The sequence below is a fragment of the Anoplolepis gracilipes genome, chromosome 5 (assembly GCF_047496725.1).
Source record: "Anoplolepis gracilipes chromosome 5, ASM4749672v1, whole genome shotgun sequence".
In the NCBI taxonomy this organism is placed as follows: Eukaryota; Metazoa; Arthropoda; class Insecta; order Hymenoptera; family Formicidae; genus Anoplolepis; species Anoplolepis gracilipes.
In genome coordinates, this window is record NC_132974.1 from 7,013,461 (window position 1) to 7,033,539 (window position 20,079).

Here is a 20,079-nt window from a genome sequence, read left to right on the forward strand (position 1 = left end):
GACTGAAAGAGGAGAATATATCTTAGAATCCACCTGCGTTTGGCTTTCTTGATTGTGTCTTGTTTTTTGGAAATTTTAAACTCTTTGACGAGGGAGAATGTGTGAGTGTTACTTTTTTGATACGGTATTTGACACGGTTGGCCGAGCGCGATAGAGCGAATGTTGAGACGCGCGGTCTAAAGTTCTGTCAAAATTTCGCACCACCGGCCCTCGTGTTAATATAATGAACTCTGTTTTCGTGACGTTGCAGTGACCACGCCGCTATTCACACCTGCAGTGGGGGTCACCGCGGCGGGCGCAGGCGGTGCAGGTGCAAGGAGTTACGTGGATCCTCATACTTACGAGGATCCGAATCAGGCTGTACGGGAATTCGCCCGAGAGATCGACGCCGGATACATCACGATAGAGGCAATTATAGGTACGCAATTCTGTATATTATTGTACTTTACATTATCACATGAGCGAAATTATCAACATATACTGCAACTACTGTAATAATATCACTTTATGGATAGTCTTTAAGATCATTTTAAAACTTGATTATATCTTTTTGATAATTTTTTTTCTTTTTTTACGGTTACAGGTGGCGGAGAATTCGGCGACGTCTGCCGAGGGAAACTGAAACTGCCTCCCGACGGACGAACGGAAATAGACGTGGCTATAAAAACGCTGAAACCGGGCTCTGCGGACAAGGCGCGTAACGATTTCCTGACAGAGGCGTCGATAATGGGACAGTTCGAGCACCCCAACGTGATATTCTTGCAAGGTGTGGTGACAAAGAGCAATCCGGTGATGATCATCACGGAGTTTATGGAGAACGGCAGCCTGGACACTTTCTTGCGCGCTAACGACGGCAAGTTCCAAGTGCTTCAATTGGTGGGGATGCTGCGCGGCATCGCCAGCGGTATGCAGTATCTCGCGGAGATGAACTACGTGCACCGCGATCTCGCCGCGAGAAACGTGTTAGTCAACGCCGCTCTGGTTTGCAAGATCGCCGACTTTGGACTCAGTAGAGAGATCGAGAGCGCCACGGAGGGAGCTTACACGACCAGGGTGAGCGATAGATTCAAATTGCAGAATCAAAATGTATGACATGTACCAACATATTTATGATTTCTCGATATAATATCGATTATTTATTATTTTCAATCTATTTTGCGTTCAGGGCGGCAAAATCCCAGTACGGTGGACGGCACCGGAAGCAATAGCTTTCCGTAAATTCACCAGCGCCTCCGACGTTTGGAGTATGGGCATCGTGTGCTGGGAAGTAATGTCGTATGGCGAGAGGCCATACTGGAACTGGTCGAATCAAGATGTGATAAAGTCGATCGAGAAGGGCTATAGGCTTCCAGCGCCGATGGATTGTCCGGAGGCTATTTATCAACTGATGCTCGATTGCTGGCAGAAGGAGCGCACCCATCGGCCGACCTTTGCCAATCTCACGCAGACTTTGGACAAGCTCATACGAAGCCCGGACACGCTGAGAAAAATTGCTCAGAACAGGTAAGGAGCGCGCCCACTTGTCATTGTTTGATCCACGAGCAGTGATCGCCAAATGCTGATACGTGATGAGATTACGAAACAATATCCCCTAGAATATATTAATCGTAAAAATAATGTTAAAAACTTATATCGTGAGTCAATTATCTAGCGGACAATGCAATCATCATCATTTAACGCAAACCAAACGTATACGACGGAATGTATAAAATATCGGCACACAACGAATGAAATTTGTTTAAGTGCTTCGAACATACATTCGCAAAAATAGTTTCCGTTGCCATCATCACCATTTCTCTTTTTTTATATCTTGTTGAATCATTTATTTATTAATATTTTAATAAGAATCACGCCGCATGCTATCGAGTTATATACATGTCGTGTCCATAAATTAATTTCTCTCGACAGCTAATACTTGTTTTCATTCATTCGCCGAAACGCTCACGCACAGATGTCGTGCTATATCCGTTTCACGCTACTTACAATGGGCTTTGACATTATGGCTCATTGACGTATGATGTTCCGCACAAGCACACAATCTTATACACATATATTATGTGCCCGTATATGTGTATGCAGTCAAAAAAGAAACAAAAAAAAGGAAGTGTGCATACTCATGCTCGCGTCGTCGTGATACCTCGACCTGATTGGCATTACTGGAAGCGAGCATATATACATACTGGACTGTCATTCGTATTATTGCTTTTGTTCTCGTGCTTTTTTCTGTTTTATTTTTTTTTTTATTATTATAATTATTATTATTTATTTCTCAGTGTTTTCTTGATACAATAATCCCTTTAAATAATAATCATCAAAATTCATTTCTGTTGCATCTATACTACCTCGATATTTATTTTCTGACATGCACGAAAAAGAGGACAAGGTAATCATTAGATTTGCTTCAAAAAATTCAAATCTCTCTTGCTTCTCGCAATAGCACACACTTTCCGCATAATGTCTCTTGTTACGGAAAATATTTTAACATCGAAGAGTCACATTTGCATACTTCGAAAAAGCACGCTGCTTAGCCAAAAAAGTTCTTTTCTGCATCAATTGGCGGGAAAATTAATTTATGGACTTTGCATAGAATACTTTTAATCGTGTATTTTGATCACGTTCGAGATCGCGACGATTTTTAGCAGAGCTTTCACAATCGCTTTCGCCGCTTATTGTTTCTACATTTCTTAAATCTATGGTTCGCATTTCACGCAATTATTTCTTACAAGATGCAGCTATGTGTAGTAAAAGCTAATTTTGTCTATTTTGCATCGCTCTTTTCTTTGATGGATTTTGATAAAATTAAATTTTGCTGCGATCGAGAATTAAAAAAAAAATATTCGCGAGACAAAAATTTCTGTTTATAATTGTAAATTTCGTAATAATATAATTTATAATTTCGCGTTCATACGAGAATCGAAAACCGCAGCGAAAAATCGGGTAAACCTCCTTTTTATAATATTCTGCGAATATATCCCGTTGGCATGGACGAAATTTAATAATTATATCGCGAAGTGTTTATTTCTATGCCAATGAGGTCGCAGTATTTGCATTTGGAAAATCTCGTTGGTTTCTCTCCTGTTCCTTTCGATCCGCCTCTTTTCTCCTGGGCTAATTCTTTGTGCTTTTGGTTTTGTGGTGTCCTTTGGTACCTGACTACGCGAACTACAACGCAACTGCAACGCAACTGCGACAACTATCGTCCACGACCACGACGACCAACTACAGCGTGAGGCCACCTGCACACAATCCGTACTATGTCACAAGCCATACGGCTGCCGTCCAGGCTGCGGTGGCGGCTGCGATGCCACCAGGCCCAGCCGCGAGCACGGCGGGCCCGTTCGTAGACATAGTCGGCCATCAGGCCCATCAACAAGCCCAGTCAGCGATTGCCGTTCCAGTAATGCCACCAGGAGCCGGCCGTAGCTTACACTATCATACACACGCAGCGACACACGCACTGCCACACCAACAATCATCGCTGACCTATCCCAATTGGGTCCCGTTCTCCCATTTTAACTGAGAAAGGGGTCCCGTTTGTAAAAGATTAGAACGAGCAAAAGCATCGTTTTTCCGCCCGTCTTTCTAGCCGTCAAAACTAATATTCGGCATTGGAATGTCAGATATTGAATCTCAAAAGACTGCATCATTCTATATCGTTATGGTTTTACATTACTTTTCACGATCGCGCTAGTCGTAGGAAAATTGTAGGCGCTCTTCCAGCGAAATAGTGAAAGCGTGTAATCCAAGTTATCAGACGGAATAGTAGATGTAACGAATATAGGTACGCGCAGCATCGATAGGAATATTATCGTCGTGCTATAGACTGTATGTACAAGAGTAGTACCGTCGTAAAGAAATCTCATATATATATATATATATATATATATATATATATATATATATACACATATATACATATATATATAGTGTTTTTATTATAAATTATCGACAAACGCGAGAAGAGATAGCATAGATATGTATTAGAATATTAGAGAATATAGAGAATTTCTATGTTGCATAACTGAGCAATAAATTTTACCGTATAAAGAGTTAGAGCATATTATCAATTTTATATAAATGAAACGAGATATATAAATTGATCGTTTAAGAATTTCCAAATTTTATAGAAGATCAATTCAACCATCGAATAGCAATACATATACGCGATTAAAAGCTTAGAAAATAAAAAAAAAATGATTTAACGGTGTGCATGAAAACAATTAGTTTTTCAGATATTTCTACATTAGTAATCATAACTTTTACGGATATATACATAAAAAGAAAAAAAGAAAGTATATACGTAATACATGTACACACATATAAATTTATTGAGGGTGTCCCGATATTAATGTCATTCTTCTCTTTCAATTGCGAATTGTTTGGTCAATTTAGATTCGATAAGACGAAACTTTTGATATAAAAAAAATAATTTGCAAATTGCTCAAAAGAACTGTAGTAATAAAGAAAAACAATCATAGTTTCTCTGACGCCTCCTGTATATCATTTACATAAAATTAAAAGCCGCAAAGACTTATCAGCATATGTACAATACGCGCGCGTGCAACCGGTTGACCATATTAGAATAGTATTTTTATACGTAATGTGTGTTAAAAATAAAAAAAACGCGATATAATTAATCGTGTCGTTCATATTTCCGCATCGATAATAAATCGATCATATATATAATCGTAATATTAATTCTAAAATATTTCCACAGAATGTGATGAAGAAATGTCACGACACGCCATTCTAAAACAGATTTACATGCATTAGCTTATCTATTACAAGAGATCCGCATTTTAAATTATACTTTCTGTAAATTTAATTCTATATATATATATATATATATATATATATATATATATATATATTGAAAATCTCTAGCAACGTGTAAAGATCTATCAAAAAACCGGAGGTGAATATTTATCCAATAACAAAGACAAAAACGATTCGTCCATAATTCCTTCAGGTGTTTTATTTAAATATTAATCGTGCAGAATTCTTTTTATTTATTTTTTTTATTTTTAAGTTCGAGTATATAAACTACTCTTTAGTTACTTAAAACTTAAGTTGCTCGCACAAAACTACTTATGAAAGGTAATATAAAAGGGATATTCGCATCGACACACATGCGTTAGGGGAGAACTCAAACTCGAGAGTCATAATCAGATAGGTGAAACTATAGCCTGCAGATAGTAACACACATTCGGTATAATCTCCATCGCACTAACAAATGCTAACAATTGTCAGAATCAGGGAAAGGGGTGCTCCAACCCCACCCCCATCCGCCTCGTCGGCATCTTCCAACGTGCGTTTGAGAAACAGGTAAAGAAAAAGAAAAGAGAATCAAAAGCGCAGCATCCTCCCATCCACCCACACCGAATTCCCTTTTTGCGGATACGAGAAAAAAGAAGCGCAGAAGAACAAAGCGCAATCATTTCTGTTTCGTCCAGTGCCCTGAATAACACAAAGCTCCTTCGCCCTTTAACGTTTCGACGATTCGATTACATTGACTGTGCTTTCACGTTCTGCTCTGCTTCTTTGACGTGATAATGAAATATTGCCGCCATGTAGACAGCAGACTCCCTGCGCTTTAGTAACCACCTTAGTTTGCGTTGCACTGCTTGCTTTCATACGCACCGTAATCCATTCAAATGTATGTATATACACCTCAACTATAAACTATGTACCACTAACGCGTTATACATATGACACATTCATGTTCATCAACGATACTACTGATGATATTATTAATTAGCGTTATTACCGCCCTTGTTATTGTCATCGCGTCGTTATTGTATTATGACTATCATTATTATTAATATTTATGATAATTTTATTACAATATTTGTGTATTATTATTATTTGTATTATATTGATACAAATTGTTATTCTATTAATATTATTTTTATTATATTACGATACTTATTATTATTTAATTATTATTTAATTTTAATTTTTACTATTATTTTTATTATTATTTCTATTATCGAGACAAAAAGAAATTGTACGCTTGCATCCGTATTAATATATTCTAGAGCGTGCGTAATATCTCATATAAGAGAAAATGCACGAAATCCTACGAAATCCTAATTACTCGTATACATGTAATAACATTGATCGTTTATTTTTTTAAGTGATTTCTATAATATTATTTATACGAGATCGATATAGTATACGTATGAAATGACTTATAAGCCAAGTGTACATATTTAAATAGGTTTTTATTTAAGTTATGTAAGACCCTCGTTTTATGTTCTCCCGTACTGTCCTCAAAAATTTGTAAAATAAACTTTATATCATCTCAATAATTATTTTGGAATTTCTCACAGATATTTTAATATCTGTAAATTCATTGTAAGTTTCGATAATTTAATCTTTTCATCTCAATAAGCAATATAGCAACAACAATCTCCTATATAAAATGTCTCTTACAATTTGTACATGTCTAACATTTGTGCATATATTTTTTTTCCATGTATATAAAACTAGGAAATAACATGGTCTCGTTTTATAACCGATAAAAATTAATATATATTGACAAAACAAATAATTTATATAGTAAAATAAAATATGATTGTTTTTCCACTTTGACTTGATTAAAAGTACATTGTCGATAAAAGAACGAGATCGCGTTTTGAACAGTGTATTGTATTTCGATATCTCTCCAAATAGCGAAGATACATCACTAATAACGATGATAAAAAAACATGAAACAATTAATAGACGACGAACAATATTGATCTTTGTTATTTCATTCATAGCTTTTATCGTTATTAACGTATAATGTAGTCAATAGCAAATGAACAAATCTATACCCGTAAAATATACATATAAATTGTGCGAATGTGAATGTACTTCCATAGCAAGATGATACGATCTATAAAGAAGCTTGAAATCTTGCGAATCCCTTACAATCTCCTTATTTCGTATATTATTTATTCATGAAAGAGACATTTCTTAACTTGTCGTTGTTGACAGGGGCACCAATCCACTGGCGCCAGACGCGGTGGACCTAACGCAATTGACGTCTGTCAGCGAATGGCTGGCTTCCATCAAGATGTCACGATACGCGGAGAGCTTCGAGCAGGCAGGCGTGACGACGCTGGAAGCTGCGGCGCGTGTCACCGTCCAAGAACTCACGGCTCTCGGTATAACGCTCGTGGGGCATCAGAAGAAGATTATGAACAGCGTGACGGCGTTACGGGCGCAGATGTCGGCCACCTCGCAAGGTTTCCTCGTATAATAAGGCTGCGACGTATTAGGGTTACTCAAATCCTGTAAAGGGACCGTACATAGGAATCGGTTGATCGGCATAGAATTTCACTACCCTATGGATCTCAGAAATTTCCACTCTTTTTCGAGGTGCCCCGTGAGACGAACTGCAGGGGACGACGAACCGTGTATCATCTAGGACTCGTGATTACCTAGTCAGAACGAAAATGTCCTTGAAAGAATATCTCTTCGCACGCGAGTAGATCCGGTAAAGTAGTCCGGTGGTTGACTGAGGTGGAGGAATAACACCTCCAAAGCAACACGCAAACACCGTTTCGCCGAATGATTCCAAGTACTCGTACTGTAGACATTCCACGTTAATAAGAGTTGAAAAAAATTCATTCATCGCATTTATAACTTCCCTCGATAAAGCCAAGAGGGAATGAGAAAGTACGAGGACCATGCATTCGTTATCTCGCACTTAAATTACATACAACGACTTATCAAACTCGTAAGGTACTGCGAAACTTTCGCGTAATATCTATAAGTGTCGAAGAAATCACTTATGAATAATGTCATTCTCACATTCAGATCGAACAGGATGTCATAAAAAAATCGCTCTAAAAGGCATTTGGCGGGATCAATGTAATAACACTTTCTTCTACGAATAACGAGCGCCAATTTAGTCTTTTGTTAAGCCGTGATCATATCTAAAGATCAGACTGACAATGGAGATGCACGAGCCATCTCTGTAATCACTGCCGCAAATTTAATGTTAAATCTTTCATCACTAATGTGAACAGCCTTCTCTTTTACTTTAAATACCTGTGTAAACTGTTAAATTGTATATGTTGTATATTTTTTATCGAAGATCCATTGAGATTTGCAGCCGAATTTCTTATTCGTCGCACTTGTATTTTGTGACATTTTGTACTGAACGGCAGCTCCTTTTTAGTACGTATATATATATATTTATATATATATATATATATATATATATATATATATATATATATATATATCTGCGATATAAGGCATTAAAAGGCGAACTACATGTCGGCCTAAATGTCATACGAACACGTCTGCTTCTGGGCCTTGCTTCTTCTAAGTATATTAAAGTTACGTCTCTCTTTACATAACAATCGATAGTAATGTGCGCCTGATAAAGGGAAACAACATGACGATTTAGAAAAGTAGAGAACCGTATCACGAATTGTACCAAAACCGGACTGTAATAGAATTTTCGAGATTCATTATTTCGTGTAGCAAACGTAGCGAACACATTACACTACGTCGCCTCGATAATGCACAATTGAGAAAACAAGGACGAATCACGAATGAAAGTGAGTGTTTACGAGATGTCTTTATGAACTATAACTTTACGAGGGATGATAAATTACACGGTTTTTACCTTCGCGTCACCTATATACGAATATCGTATCGTGCGGCCTATATGAGGATATATCTTTCGATTATAAGACAAACGACAAAACGAACAAGGCGGACATGTGCCAACGCGAGTGTGCAAGAGTTATTTTAGCGCGAGACACGACAAGTAAACGAGAGAGAATGTGAATGAACGTGTGCGAGTTGTGTGGATGAAATTGAGAGAATCTGCAGCCCGCTCTTCGCGCTATATTCGTATGTACACGAGCGTGCGATCACGAGAAATTATTCTATATACGTATATAAAAAGATATCTATTATACTATAAATACGCGAGACATGTCAATCAGAAAGAACGAAGAAAGACTCTCTATCGATAAGAGAAATTGCCTAACGTGAAATCGCGAGAAATGTCTGTTCTCGCTTTAGAAGAGAGAGAGAGAGAGAGAGCACGATACGTGAGAAAGTGAAAAAAAAAACTGTTTCGAACGTGTCCCACTATAGCGAGCAATGCGTCAACATATCAACATTATTCAGAATGCAAAGCGAGCAAAGCAGAAAGGGACTTGCGTGCACGAACTTATTGTTGCTCCAAGATCTCGAGTCGATACGACTCCGTTTCTCATCATTCTTTCCTAGCGGATTGTAACGAATGATGAAAAAGAAAAGAGAAGAATGTAAAAAAAGGAACGTAAGCGCGTAAACAGTATGAGATGTGCGGATAAAACACGTATACGCGAACGACGATGCGCGCGATAGAGGCGTCGAGACTCACCGACAAGATAATCTTCATCGAATGATTCATTCTTTCATTTTCATGGTCTGATCGAGGAGTTTTCTCATGCAGAGTAACGTCCATTCCAACATGTATCCACGTAATAGGAAATTTTTTTTCTTTTTCTTAGGAAACAAAAAGAAAGAGAGAAAGAGAATCAGAGGCTTGTTTCATCGTATTTCGTATTACATTTGTATTCGCTAATTGTAAAGACTGTTTCTCGGGCCACGATACATACCCGGGATGCATACATATGTTACTGGCTATTTGTTCTTAAAGAGACCAACAGGGCAGAGAGAAATATATATATATATATATATACATATATAAATATATACACGGTAAAAAATTTTTAAATTAAAATTTTTAAATTTAACACATTTCTCGTGTGCGAACTTATCCACTCTAATTTTAATGTTAATTTAACAGAAGACAAATATGTAAAAAATTAATACAAAAATGTAAATTAGTGTAAGATTTACTTGTTAATTGTGTTGTTTTAACTCTTAGAAACGGTGAATATTAACTCAATGCAGAAAAATTAAAATAACATAACGACAATGTGTTATATTAACATAAGAGTATTTTAAAAATTTAACACAATTTCTACACAAGAAAATTGCAACAAAAATACAAAATATTTTTTACCGTGTATATATATAAATATATATTTATATATATATATATATATATATATATATATACATATACATATACACATACAGAAATATCGCGCATGAGATTAAAACAACTTCCAAGTGAGTCCGACAAACCACGGAGAAATTGTTTTTATTCTTTAATTTAACGATTTAACGTGTTTAGTAATATATAGTCGACGATGCCGAAGCGACGTTGAATAAAAGCGGAAGGCGTGCTTTAACAGGCGAGATTTCGCGCTCGATCAGAGATACAAAGCGGACAACGACAAAGCGAACGACCTAGCGCTTTCGCAGCCAGCCAATTCTCTATTCATATTGCCCTTCCTATCTTTAATTACAAAGAAACGAAAGTCGCGCCTGCGAAGCGCGTCGAATTACGATCCGATTAAAATCGTCTGATTGCGCTTCTGTCTCGGAGCACGACCCAACGATGCTTCGACCGTTCCCTCGTAAATAAAATGTTGCTCGAGGTCATACTCGGAGCGTTAAAAAAAAATGCCGAGATACGTCCTGGTGTCTTTCGGTTCGCCGTGCCACCTTCCGCGTTCGTTTCGTGAAAGAAAGAAAAAGAAACGAAAAACGGAAGGACTGCGCGACGAGAACAAAATCTCCCTTAGGAAAAACAAAAAAAAAAAAAAAAGAGGCGAGAAAGAAAGAGTAAGCTACTGAAAATGGTGACGATTAAGAAGCAATAAGTGAATACACGCAAATGCAGATTTTTATATAGAGAATGTTAACAAATTTCAGATGATATTAATTATAGCGCTATCTTCCTAAATGTTCGTATTAAAGGTTAAATGAAAAAAATACGATAAAACGTAAGATGAGATCGCGCGGAGTCCCGACCGAAGAAGAAGACGAAGACAAAAAGTTGTACGCGAGTCGAATTACGCTGCGATCGATTGTAATAACGTTCGGTCGAGACTCCACGGACGAGAGAAAGAGATTCTTAAGAATTTTCAAGCTGTAACTATCTGTGTTTTAGCGAGTCTGCGAATCTGCGAGTGCGACCTGAAGTTTTGAGGATGTTGTTAATTTCGACAAATCGATATTTAGATTTCATAGAGCTCTATCAATATCACACACATACACACACACGGCCACGTGTAGGCGCAAGAGAAAAAATACGCGAAACTGAGGATGTATCAATCGATAGCGAAAGTATCTCGTGTACGACTTCTCCGATTTTTTTTTCTTTTTGTTCTGTCGAGTTTCTCCCAATAATCTTAATCCTTTTCATTTTAATATAGATTAAATGGTTTTTAATCGCGTTACACTTTCAAAGCTTTCGATCGTACTTCACATGTCAGATATATTTTGATACATATTATGGTTACATCTCGTATACACGTAAAGCTTTATTAAAAAAAAGTGTGTGAAATGAGAGCAAATAGAAAAGAGTGACAGGAAAAAAGCCTGGGAAATCAAAATTATTCAATATGCACCCGTGTTGCGGTGAATTTTTGTTCGCTCTTTTATTTGTTATTTTTTGTTTTGATCTTTTGATAGAGAGAGAGAGAGAGAGAGGAAGCAAGAACGACATAAGAAACTAAAAAAATCCTCAAATCGCCTCTCGCGTTTTGCTTAACTCTTTAATTGATTTTAATTCAATTATATTACTATTTATTAAAAGAAAAAATTTATTTATTTAGAGATCTGACTAAATTGCAAAACATTTTAATTATATCGTAAATTATCTATTATTATTTAGCGACGAGAGATGATGGGGCAGAGTGATGCGTTCTTTCCCTGCTGTGGGAATTTTCGAGGAAACTCTGTCGTGTAAAAAAGAAAAAACGAAGCTACATCTACAGTGATAAATACGATCGTCGTATCGAATCTGTGTACATGCAGCTATTATATTATGTTATATTTAGTTAAGCGTTAATTAAATGATTTACGCGACCGCATTGTTTTTTTTTATCCTTATTTTCTACAAATCTGTTTACAGCGAACTCTGTCAAAGTACCTGCTTCAAAAAAACGAAAACGATAAAATCTGCGAAAAAAAAAGCAAATTAAAAGCACATTAAAAACAGGTACCGTCCCATATATTAAACATAACTCAAAGAAACATGCGTACATACCATATCCACATACACATTCACACAGTCATACACGCATCGCATTATCATACATACACATACAATAATTTATATACACTCGCCGAACTGAGTTTTCATAAAAATTGGTTAAGCGAATCGCCTCCGTGTGTCTTCGATTCATTGTATAAAGGAAAATACGAGAATAAAAAGCAAGCAAAGAGTTACTGTCGACAAATTTTGGAACATGTCTAAAACATTTTTCCTATGGTGTTGTCAAGACGATGTTGAATGTACATAAGATATAATAAATAATATACCTTATACGATGTAAAAATCAGTACAAGTTTGCTTTTTTCCTGTCATCGTTTATTTTAGACCAAACATCATATATAATTATTATTAATAGTTTAATAAAATATATAAAATTTTAGAAAAGAAAAACATAAAAGCTTGTCCAACTTTTGTTGTTCAAAATTAATAATGCTTTACGATATGGAGACTAAGAATTCTGCAAGTACACTTATTATGAATACATTAAATTACATTTTAATTATAAATAGGTTCTCATTAATAAAATTAATTTAACGAAAAAAGTCTAATAAATAAAATATAAACAAACTCTAAAAAAAAGTATAACTCGATAAATGAAAAAAATTTGAACTGAAATTTGAAATTGACAAATTATTAGTTTTAATTTATATCATTCCGATTTGAACTATGTATAAAGATTCAAAGTAGCTTAGGCAGAGATTTGAATATGACTTTGTTAGCCCTGATTCAAACCTTTTTAGTTGAAATGCAAACCCTGCTTAGTCGATACGCCGCATTTAGCAGGGATTCGAACCATCTTAGCGAAGATTCGAACCTCCTTTACCCACGATTGATAATCCATACACTGCCTTGACTACGCGTGCGTGGAAACATTTCTCTCTTTGGCGTAACGTCGGTTCCTCTTCCGTTTGGCTCCGAAGAAGGTTCGTGACGCTTTTCTATAATTTTCTGATATCCACTCTGTGTGTGTCAATCATAAATCGCATCGATGTAATATGATTTCGATACGAATCCGCGACAAGTGATTAGACGTCGGGATAGATTATAGATTGATTTCTCTCGTTAACAGATAACTTTTACGTTGCAGAAGCAAGATGGTACAACGACTAACCTATCGACGACGCTTGTCGTATAATACAAAAAGTAATAGGAGGCGTGTGTAAGTATTCTATTACAAATAATATTAACTGTAGATGAAATTTTCTTTCTCGTTAATTTTTGTGCGCAATGAAATTTGACTTTAGCAATTTGTGTTAATAGTAAAACGTTCTTGATAGTTTTGAGGTTATGTTTTGGTCGGTTATATTAAGTAAGTCTCACGTGCAATGGGCAGTGAAAATAATCATTAACACAAAATAAAATTATTTTTATCAATATTATATATTTATGATTATCATTATTATGAATAGTTAGCCTATACTCTTAAAAGTATCTGTCACATTGAAGTAAATTTCTTTTACAAGACCTATTTGGATATTATTTTACTTTGAGATTAATTGATTCATAAAATGTTGTTCAACAGTGTACGCACGCCAGGTGGCAAGTTAGTCTACCAATATCTTAAGAAACCTAAGAAGATCCCAAGATGTGGACAATGTAAGGATAAACTCAGAGGTATTCAACCTGCTAGACCGATGGAACGTTCACGTATGTGCAGACGTAAGAAGACTGTCAAACGTGTATACGGAGGTGTCCTTTGTCACAAATGTGTAAAAGAAAGGTATGAACAATAAGTTTAATAAAAAATAGTTAAATAATATTTTGAATAATCTGTAGCAGAAAATATTAATAATTTAACGCTTTTAATGGACAATTTATTAATTAGCAAACAATTTTATACTTTCATATTAGATTTAATGTTCTTTAGAACTTACACTAAGATGTAATTTTCAGGATTGTACGTGCATTCTTGATCGAAGAACAAAAGATCGTCTATAAAGTTATGAAAGCACAACAGGCTTCAGCAAAAACGAAAAAAGTGGAGAAGTAAAAAATCCCGTGCTTTTTATTAAATAAATAAAATAAATAATAAATCCAAAAAAAATTTAACTATACTGCTTATATATTATTTTATGTGATAGGCTCCACTTACCTATGTATCATTATCACATTTCTGAACTATATATTCACACAAATCTTTTTTATAATAATTAAAAATCATGTATAAAAAAAGTCTTAGTTGCAGCTGCATGTACATTTATATACAAACGTACGTACACATTTTTTCATATGTATAATGTAATATGTCAGATGCATGTAACAGAGAGAAAAAAATAGTTATCTATTATATAGTTGTCTATAATATATATAATATACCCACTTGTGCTTAAGTTTGATTGAATTTAAAGTATTCAGTTACTTGGTAATCTCTGCTAAATACCATCGCTATCTTTTATGAAATTAGATGTATCTTTCATAATGCTATCATATTTCTATTTGTGTGTATGAATACATATACTTTTTTATTTTCTTAATTTAATATAAAATATTTTTACAATTCTAATTTTAATTAAGCATCACTATCATAGAGAAAGTTACTAAGCACGATAAAGCTTAATATGCAGAAGTGGAAAATACTGTGTATAGAAACGAATGCGTATCTCACAATCAGATGTGTGCATACGTTGCTGCATTCGACAGGGGCACGTGTCAATGCCATACTATCTCTCATAAAATTATTATTGATTATGAGTTAAAAAAGAACAATTCTGTACAATCTGAATATGAAATCAATATTTCACTTAAAATATCGGAATATAAAAGTTTTTAGATAATAAATAAAAAAAATCTGTATACACATATCATTATCATTTATTAATAAAATTATTACATATTTTCTTATTATTTCAATAATGTTAAATATTTTTCTCATTATTTCAATTGAATATTTCATTGTTAAAATATTAAATGTTAAAGATTTTCAAAGCAACTAAATGTGAGAGTTATTCGACTGTCTGACAAATTTGAAAAGGAGTCGACGTTAAAATTACATTCATGGTAAAATGAGCATTCAGAGATATTCGAGTATGCTTGTCGAGAGTATAACAATATGTTTGCAGAAACGTCGATGACTTTGATGCAGTCTTATAACACGGAGACAAGTATTGTGCTGCCAAAAGAGGGCTGCGCGCAAAACCCGTCCTGTAGGGATGTCCTTTACAAGTCGCTAGCCTCGGAGCGTCTAACAAGTGCCTTATTTGTTGAGTGCACCTCGATATCCACTACGTATGTACATATATGTACTGGGACCGCGCTATAATTTCCACGGTGCCGCAGAAACGCCGCGTCGGAGAACGGTGAGAGCTATAAAGGGGCTTGTCACCTGAGAATGCGGACAGCCCGGCGAGACTTGGCATTAAATACCTGCGTTCCTCGTGCTACGCCATGCCTATCGTTTATATAGCGACCGCTGTTCCTAAAAAAATGTTATGGCTAAGAACCTGCCGGATTTTTGTTTGACATTAACCTGTTTACAGGTAAAAAACAAACTTTGCTATAAATTTAAAAAGCGAACATACGTGATTATTATTTATACCGTTGAATATTTATTTCGCATGTTTTACTCTTCTGTCACATTTTAATAATGATAAATTCTTTGCGCGGAAATTAAATCTCACAATTATTCTGCAGTCAATTTTAAGTAAATTTAACAGAATTTTTATGTTTTAATATAGTTTTAATATAAAAAATATATGATAATATTGAAAAAAATTGCTGTAAATAATAAATTTCTTAAAGAAGTATCAATTCCAAATTGATTTCAAAGAATCTATCGTATTTAATTAACATGATAGAAGAATGAAACACTTTGTATGTTCAAGTAGATTAAAACATAAAGTAAGGGGAGAGAAAGTACATAATTTAATTAGTTTTAACAAACGTTTATGGAAACGTTCGACGGAAATAAAAAAGACATAAAAACGAGAAATATTTTACATTTCGAACGTTCTCTTAAAAAGAACCGTGTTTTTTTTCTTTTACGATCATTCAGCGATCTGTACGATCTCGTCTCGATCGATTCTGGAACGTGATTACCTCGGTGTTTCCTTTTCGAGTTAAAAATTGCCGCGACGAGGACAAAAAAAAAAATACTGAGAAGGCGAGGACGGTCACGTAAAAACAACGAAAAATCAGACACCATGAAGCTAATCCAATTTCATGGGATGAGATCTCATGGGGCTCGCACAGGCACCAATCGTGATTTTCCACGGAATCTTTCTTACTGGTGCATCCACCCTTCTCGAGTTCTTCGAGCCTATATCGAAAATAATGGCTGCGGTTAGCCGCCGTGGTCGGTGCAGCATTTCGTCTCGGTTCAATTGCCTTGGAATCGTTGTAAGTTGCAACCACCGTAGCTGCGAGTAATATATGAGATTGGGATACCTATCTACTCACGCGCATTGCAATTTTCGATTCCTTTGATCGCTCTGAAATGCATCGCGGCAATATCAAGTTGAATCTCTTTTTTGCAAAGACGAAAAACGCATATATAAAAGGAATAAAATGACATTTTTCGATATAAATTTTAAATAATAATAACTTATATGTAGTCGTTCAGTCTAGAAAAAGAATGGAAAGTTTTTCGATTACATAGAATTGACTTTTAATTAATCCATAGTAATAACAGACGATGACACTTGATCGAAATTGCATATACACGATGAATAACAATGTGCGTCACAGGGGGAGGCGACCGTTAAATTTCGCGCCTGCATACGGAATTATACAGGAGTATATATATCGGTCACAAACAGCAATTGTCCGGTGTCACGTTTAATTGACGGTTATAAAATGTAGCGCGAGCGTGCAATCGAGAATAATTTGGCGTGAGCCGCGCGAGCCGGCTCTCAGAGAGAGGAGATGCGTCGCCACGTGATTCCTATAATTTTCTGGATTCATGTTTAGTGAAACGACAAGTGGGAGGGTGTCGTAATATGCGTCCCTATCATTTCGCGACATTATTATTAGATCGACTGCGCTTTGCATTCCCATTACGTTGAGTTATCATTATTATTCTAGAGAAAATTCTCTCTGCCACTCGAAATATACGCAAAATTGGCAGATAAAATAAAGTTATTATAATCATGAATTTCTTTTTCCATGAAGATTTTAATACACATCAGACATTAATAATAAAACGCCCTAGAGAAAAATAGTTAACATAATATATATGTTCAAAATATTTTTACCTTAAATATATATATGTATGCATGTAACTATATGCATATATCATATTAATTATATAATGTTATGATTATACATATATACTATATTACGCAATTACGCAAAGCACAGTGCGGTCGGGAAGAATTTGTGCTATAAAATTGTTTCAGGAGACGTGCTTCAGCATATGATTCCTATAATTTTCAGGGCTCTTGTTTGACAAAATAACAAGTGGGTGGGTGTCGGTTTTCACACCCATAGCTCGGCGGGGCCTCTTCGAGGAACGTAAAAAAGGCCGGCATATGAAACCGGTCCCGATGAATCTTTGTTATATCGGGGCCCCCACATATTGCCTGCCACCTTTATACGTGTGCCTATAAGGATGAAACGGCGAGAGACCTTCAGGACTGTACACAGTACGAAAGACACCTACGCTTTCTATTTCCGGTTGTCGTTAAATTATCTTGAACACACATCTTGAGAAAATTAATAAATTATTATTCTTATATGATATTATAGTCTAACGGCTCTTGAAGCGAATCTAAATATTATTACGATTATTTCTCTCTTAAGAAAATGAGGATAAAAAATGGAAGATTTAATCATAATAATTATCTTGGGAAGACGTATTGTCTTATTGTTAATTTTATGAGAAATATTTTATTTCGAGAACAAATAGCTATTAACTGAGAATTTTCTTCATTCCATTTATTCAGTGTATTAAATATAGGCATTACGTCGAATTAACGTATTCAACGGCAAGCCAAATCCGTCGAATCCCCGTTCATTAACTTAAGCACCCGATTACATCACGCCTGATTAAAATCGAATGTAAATCATGACTCTCACGAGTCGGCGATGTCTCATCACAACTAGCCTGGTCATGCTCGGACGCGAGCCTTTTGTAACGATTCAAAAATTTGGCTGAAAAGAATAATCGAGAATCCTGACTTTCAATAGTTATCCAATTAAATATCTCTCTCTCGTTTTATCTTTTATATCATAATTACGATAATTAAAATTCTCTGAGAACAAACATTGTCAGTCATATTATTGAAGAACAATTCAAAGATCTTGAAATTATTACAAGTGATTATCTTTCTTCTCTGTTTATATAATGGTTAATTAAAATTCACTCGAAGCCGATTAATCGATACAAGAGGTCGATTAATCTCTTGGCTGACCACTGTCTTTTCTTCGGATGCGGTTTAACTCGGCGGTACATTCTCTTTGATCAGAAACTAGCAGTGGCTTCAATTCACACCTGAGTCTTGGCGATAAAAAAGCCGCTTTTAAAGATATCTGTAGCCCGCTTCTGCGTAGGCACGAGTCCTACGAGGAAGTAAACTGTTATCGTAGCAGGTAGTCGTCTCTTACAACGCGCCTTATAGAGCAAATTCATTCGAGTGCTCATCTACTGAAAGAGGAGACCTCCGCGGCCCCACTATTCCCCTTCTTCTCCTATATTCCTTATTCTTTTTCGTGATAAACCACTGCAGCCACGCAGCATCTTTCGCCGACCACTCGAAGCGGTAGTCGACAGGACGATTAATTATCTCGGCGCCAAACGGCAATGATGAAGGTAACGACGGTCGATTAAGATCCAGGATCAAGAGAGAAGAAAATATAGAGAAAGAGAGAGAGAGAGAGAGAGAGAGAGAGAGAGAGAGAGAGAGAGAGAGAGAGAGAGAGAGAGAGAGAGAAAGAGGAACTTCTGCGAAATCCTTGAAGAAAATTAACAAGAAGTATACCTAGTCTGCCGGCTATCTAGATTTTTTTCATTATACTGCACGATCAAATACTAAGATTACTCGACAGCTAATAATAGTAAACGCAAAAGTACAACATCTAACGTTCAGTTGCAACATCTGCGATCGGTTGCTTTGAGATTTGTATTTCGATTTTGACGTCCGGTAGCGATGCATACCCGTTAGTCGAGACTCGGACAGCTTCGGGGACTCCTCGCTAAGTAGACACAATTATGATCGATTATCCAATGTAACCTTCCACTACTAATCTTGACCGTTGACCGTTGGTCGTTGGTTGCACAAGCCGTTACATATGGGAAGAAGAGTACAATATACTCCCGAAAACAAAACAAAAATTTATTAGCTCCTCGATTAAATCACTAAAGATTTAAATAATCATTAATGTGAGTCAGCTGAACATCCTGTATGATGTAACGCCAATAAAAAGATATACCATAATTTTTTATCAACGCAATATTATCTTTGTTGAACTGACAATATACATATTGTAACAATAAATTTGACAATTTATTTCTAGCAAACGTTTAATTTTTGATTATATAGATATACATAAATTTACAAATATATATTTTTTACAGACTATGCGAAGTAGGAATAGAGAACGGGAGACAAAAGAGGAATTGTCAGTAAGTAGAAAAAATTTTAAATAAAAATGGAGAAGGATGGGAAATCATGAAAAGGATAACTAAAACAAGGAAGAAAGGGAAAAACAGATGGACGAAGGGGAAGAGAGTTGAAGAAAGAGAGAAGAGATATAAAATGAGTTTAATTTTGTTCCTGATAATTTTAATTCTAATGTTAATTTTAATTTTGAGTTCAATTTTCAAATTTGACTTTAACTTTAGTTTGGAATTTTGAATTTAATTGTAATTTTAATTAGTAGTCTATGTGATGTATATTTTATGTTTATAGTTTATTTTATTTTATTTGTTTTATTTTTAATATAATTTATATCATTTATTATATGATCACACACAACATGGACACAATCTCAACAAATGTAAAAAGCTGGAAGCC

At 35.5% G+C, this 20,079-nt stretch overlaps 2 protein-coding genes across 28 annotated transcripts in view; both read left to right on the forward strand.

Annotated features, from left to right (window-relative positions):
- The window catches only part of Eph (Eph receptor tyrosine kinase), a 94,105-nt gene extending 81,689 nt beyond the window's left edge, over positions 1–12,416 (forward strand). For 13 of the 27 annotated variants that reach the window (XM_072893410.1, XM_072893423.1, XM_072893411.1 and 10 more), the window contains 4 exons: positions 251–418; positions 584–1,086; positions 1,166–1,503; positions 3,226–6,331. In XM_072893410.1, coding sequence (XP_072749511.1) covers positions 251–418; positions 584–1,086; positions 1,166–1,503; positions 3,226–3,520 — 1,304 coding nt within the window. In that variant the 3' untranslated portion in view covers positions 3,521–6,331. Of the gene's footprint in view, positions 1–250; positions 419–583; positions 1,087–1,165; positions 1,504–3,225; positions 6,332–6,981 lie in introns of those variants that run through there. The other 14 variants (XM_072893412.1, XM_072893418.1, XM_072893425.1 and 11 more) reach the window with 4 other exon arrangements.
- Positions 12,417–12,998: 582 nt separating this feature from the next.
- LOC140665739 (large ribosomal subunit protein eL34) lies at positions 12,999–14,179 on the forward strand. Its single transcript, XM_072892206.1, has 4 exons — positions 12,999–13,053; positions 13,218–13,289; positions 13,653–13,850; positions 14,024–14,179. The coding sequence occupies exons 2-4, from the start codon at positions 13,225–13,227 to the stop codon at positions 14,118–14,120; spliced, it is 360 nt and encodes a 119-aa protein (XP_072748307.1). The 5' UTR covers positions 12,999–13,053; positions 13,218–13,224; the 3' UTR covers positions 14,121–14,179.
- Positions 14,180–20,079: the final 5,900 nt, after the last annotated feature.

Bases quoted from the DNA above. Each gene is read 5' to 3' on its own strand.
- LOC140665739 (XM_072892206.1), top strand. From the start codon at position 13,225: ATGGTACAACGACTAACCTATCGACGACGCTTGTCGTATAATACAAAA. The intron at 13,290-13,652 runs GTAAGTATTCTA...GTTGTTCAACAG, and splicing joins AAAAGTAATAGGAGGCGTGT to TGTACGCACGCCAGGTGGCA. The intron at 13,851-14,023 runs GTATGAACAATA...TGTAATTTTCAG, and splicing joins CACAAATGTGTAAAAGAAAG to GATTGTACGTGCATTCTTGA.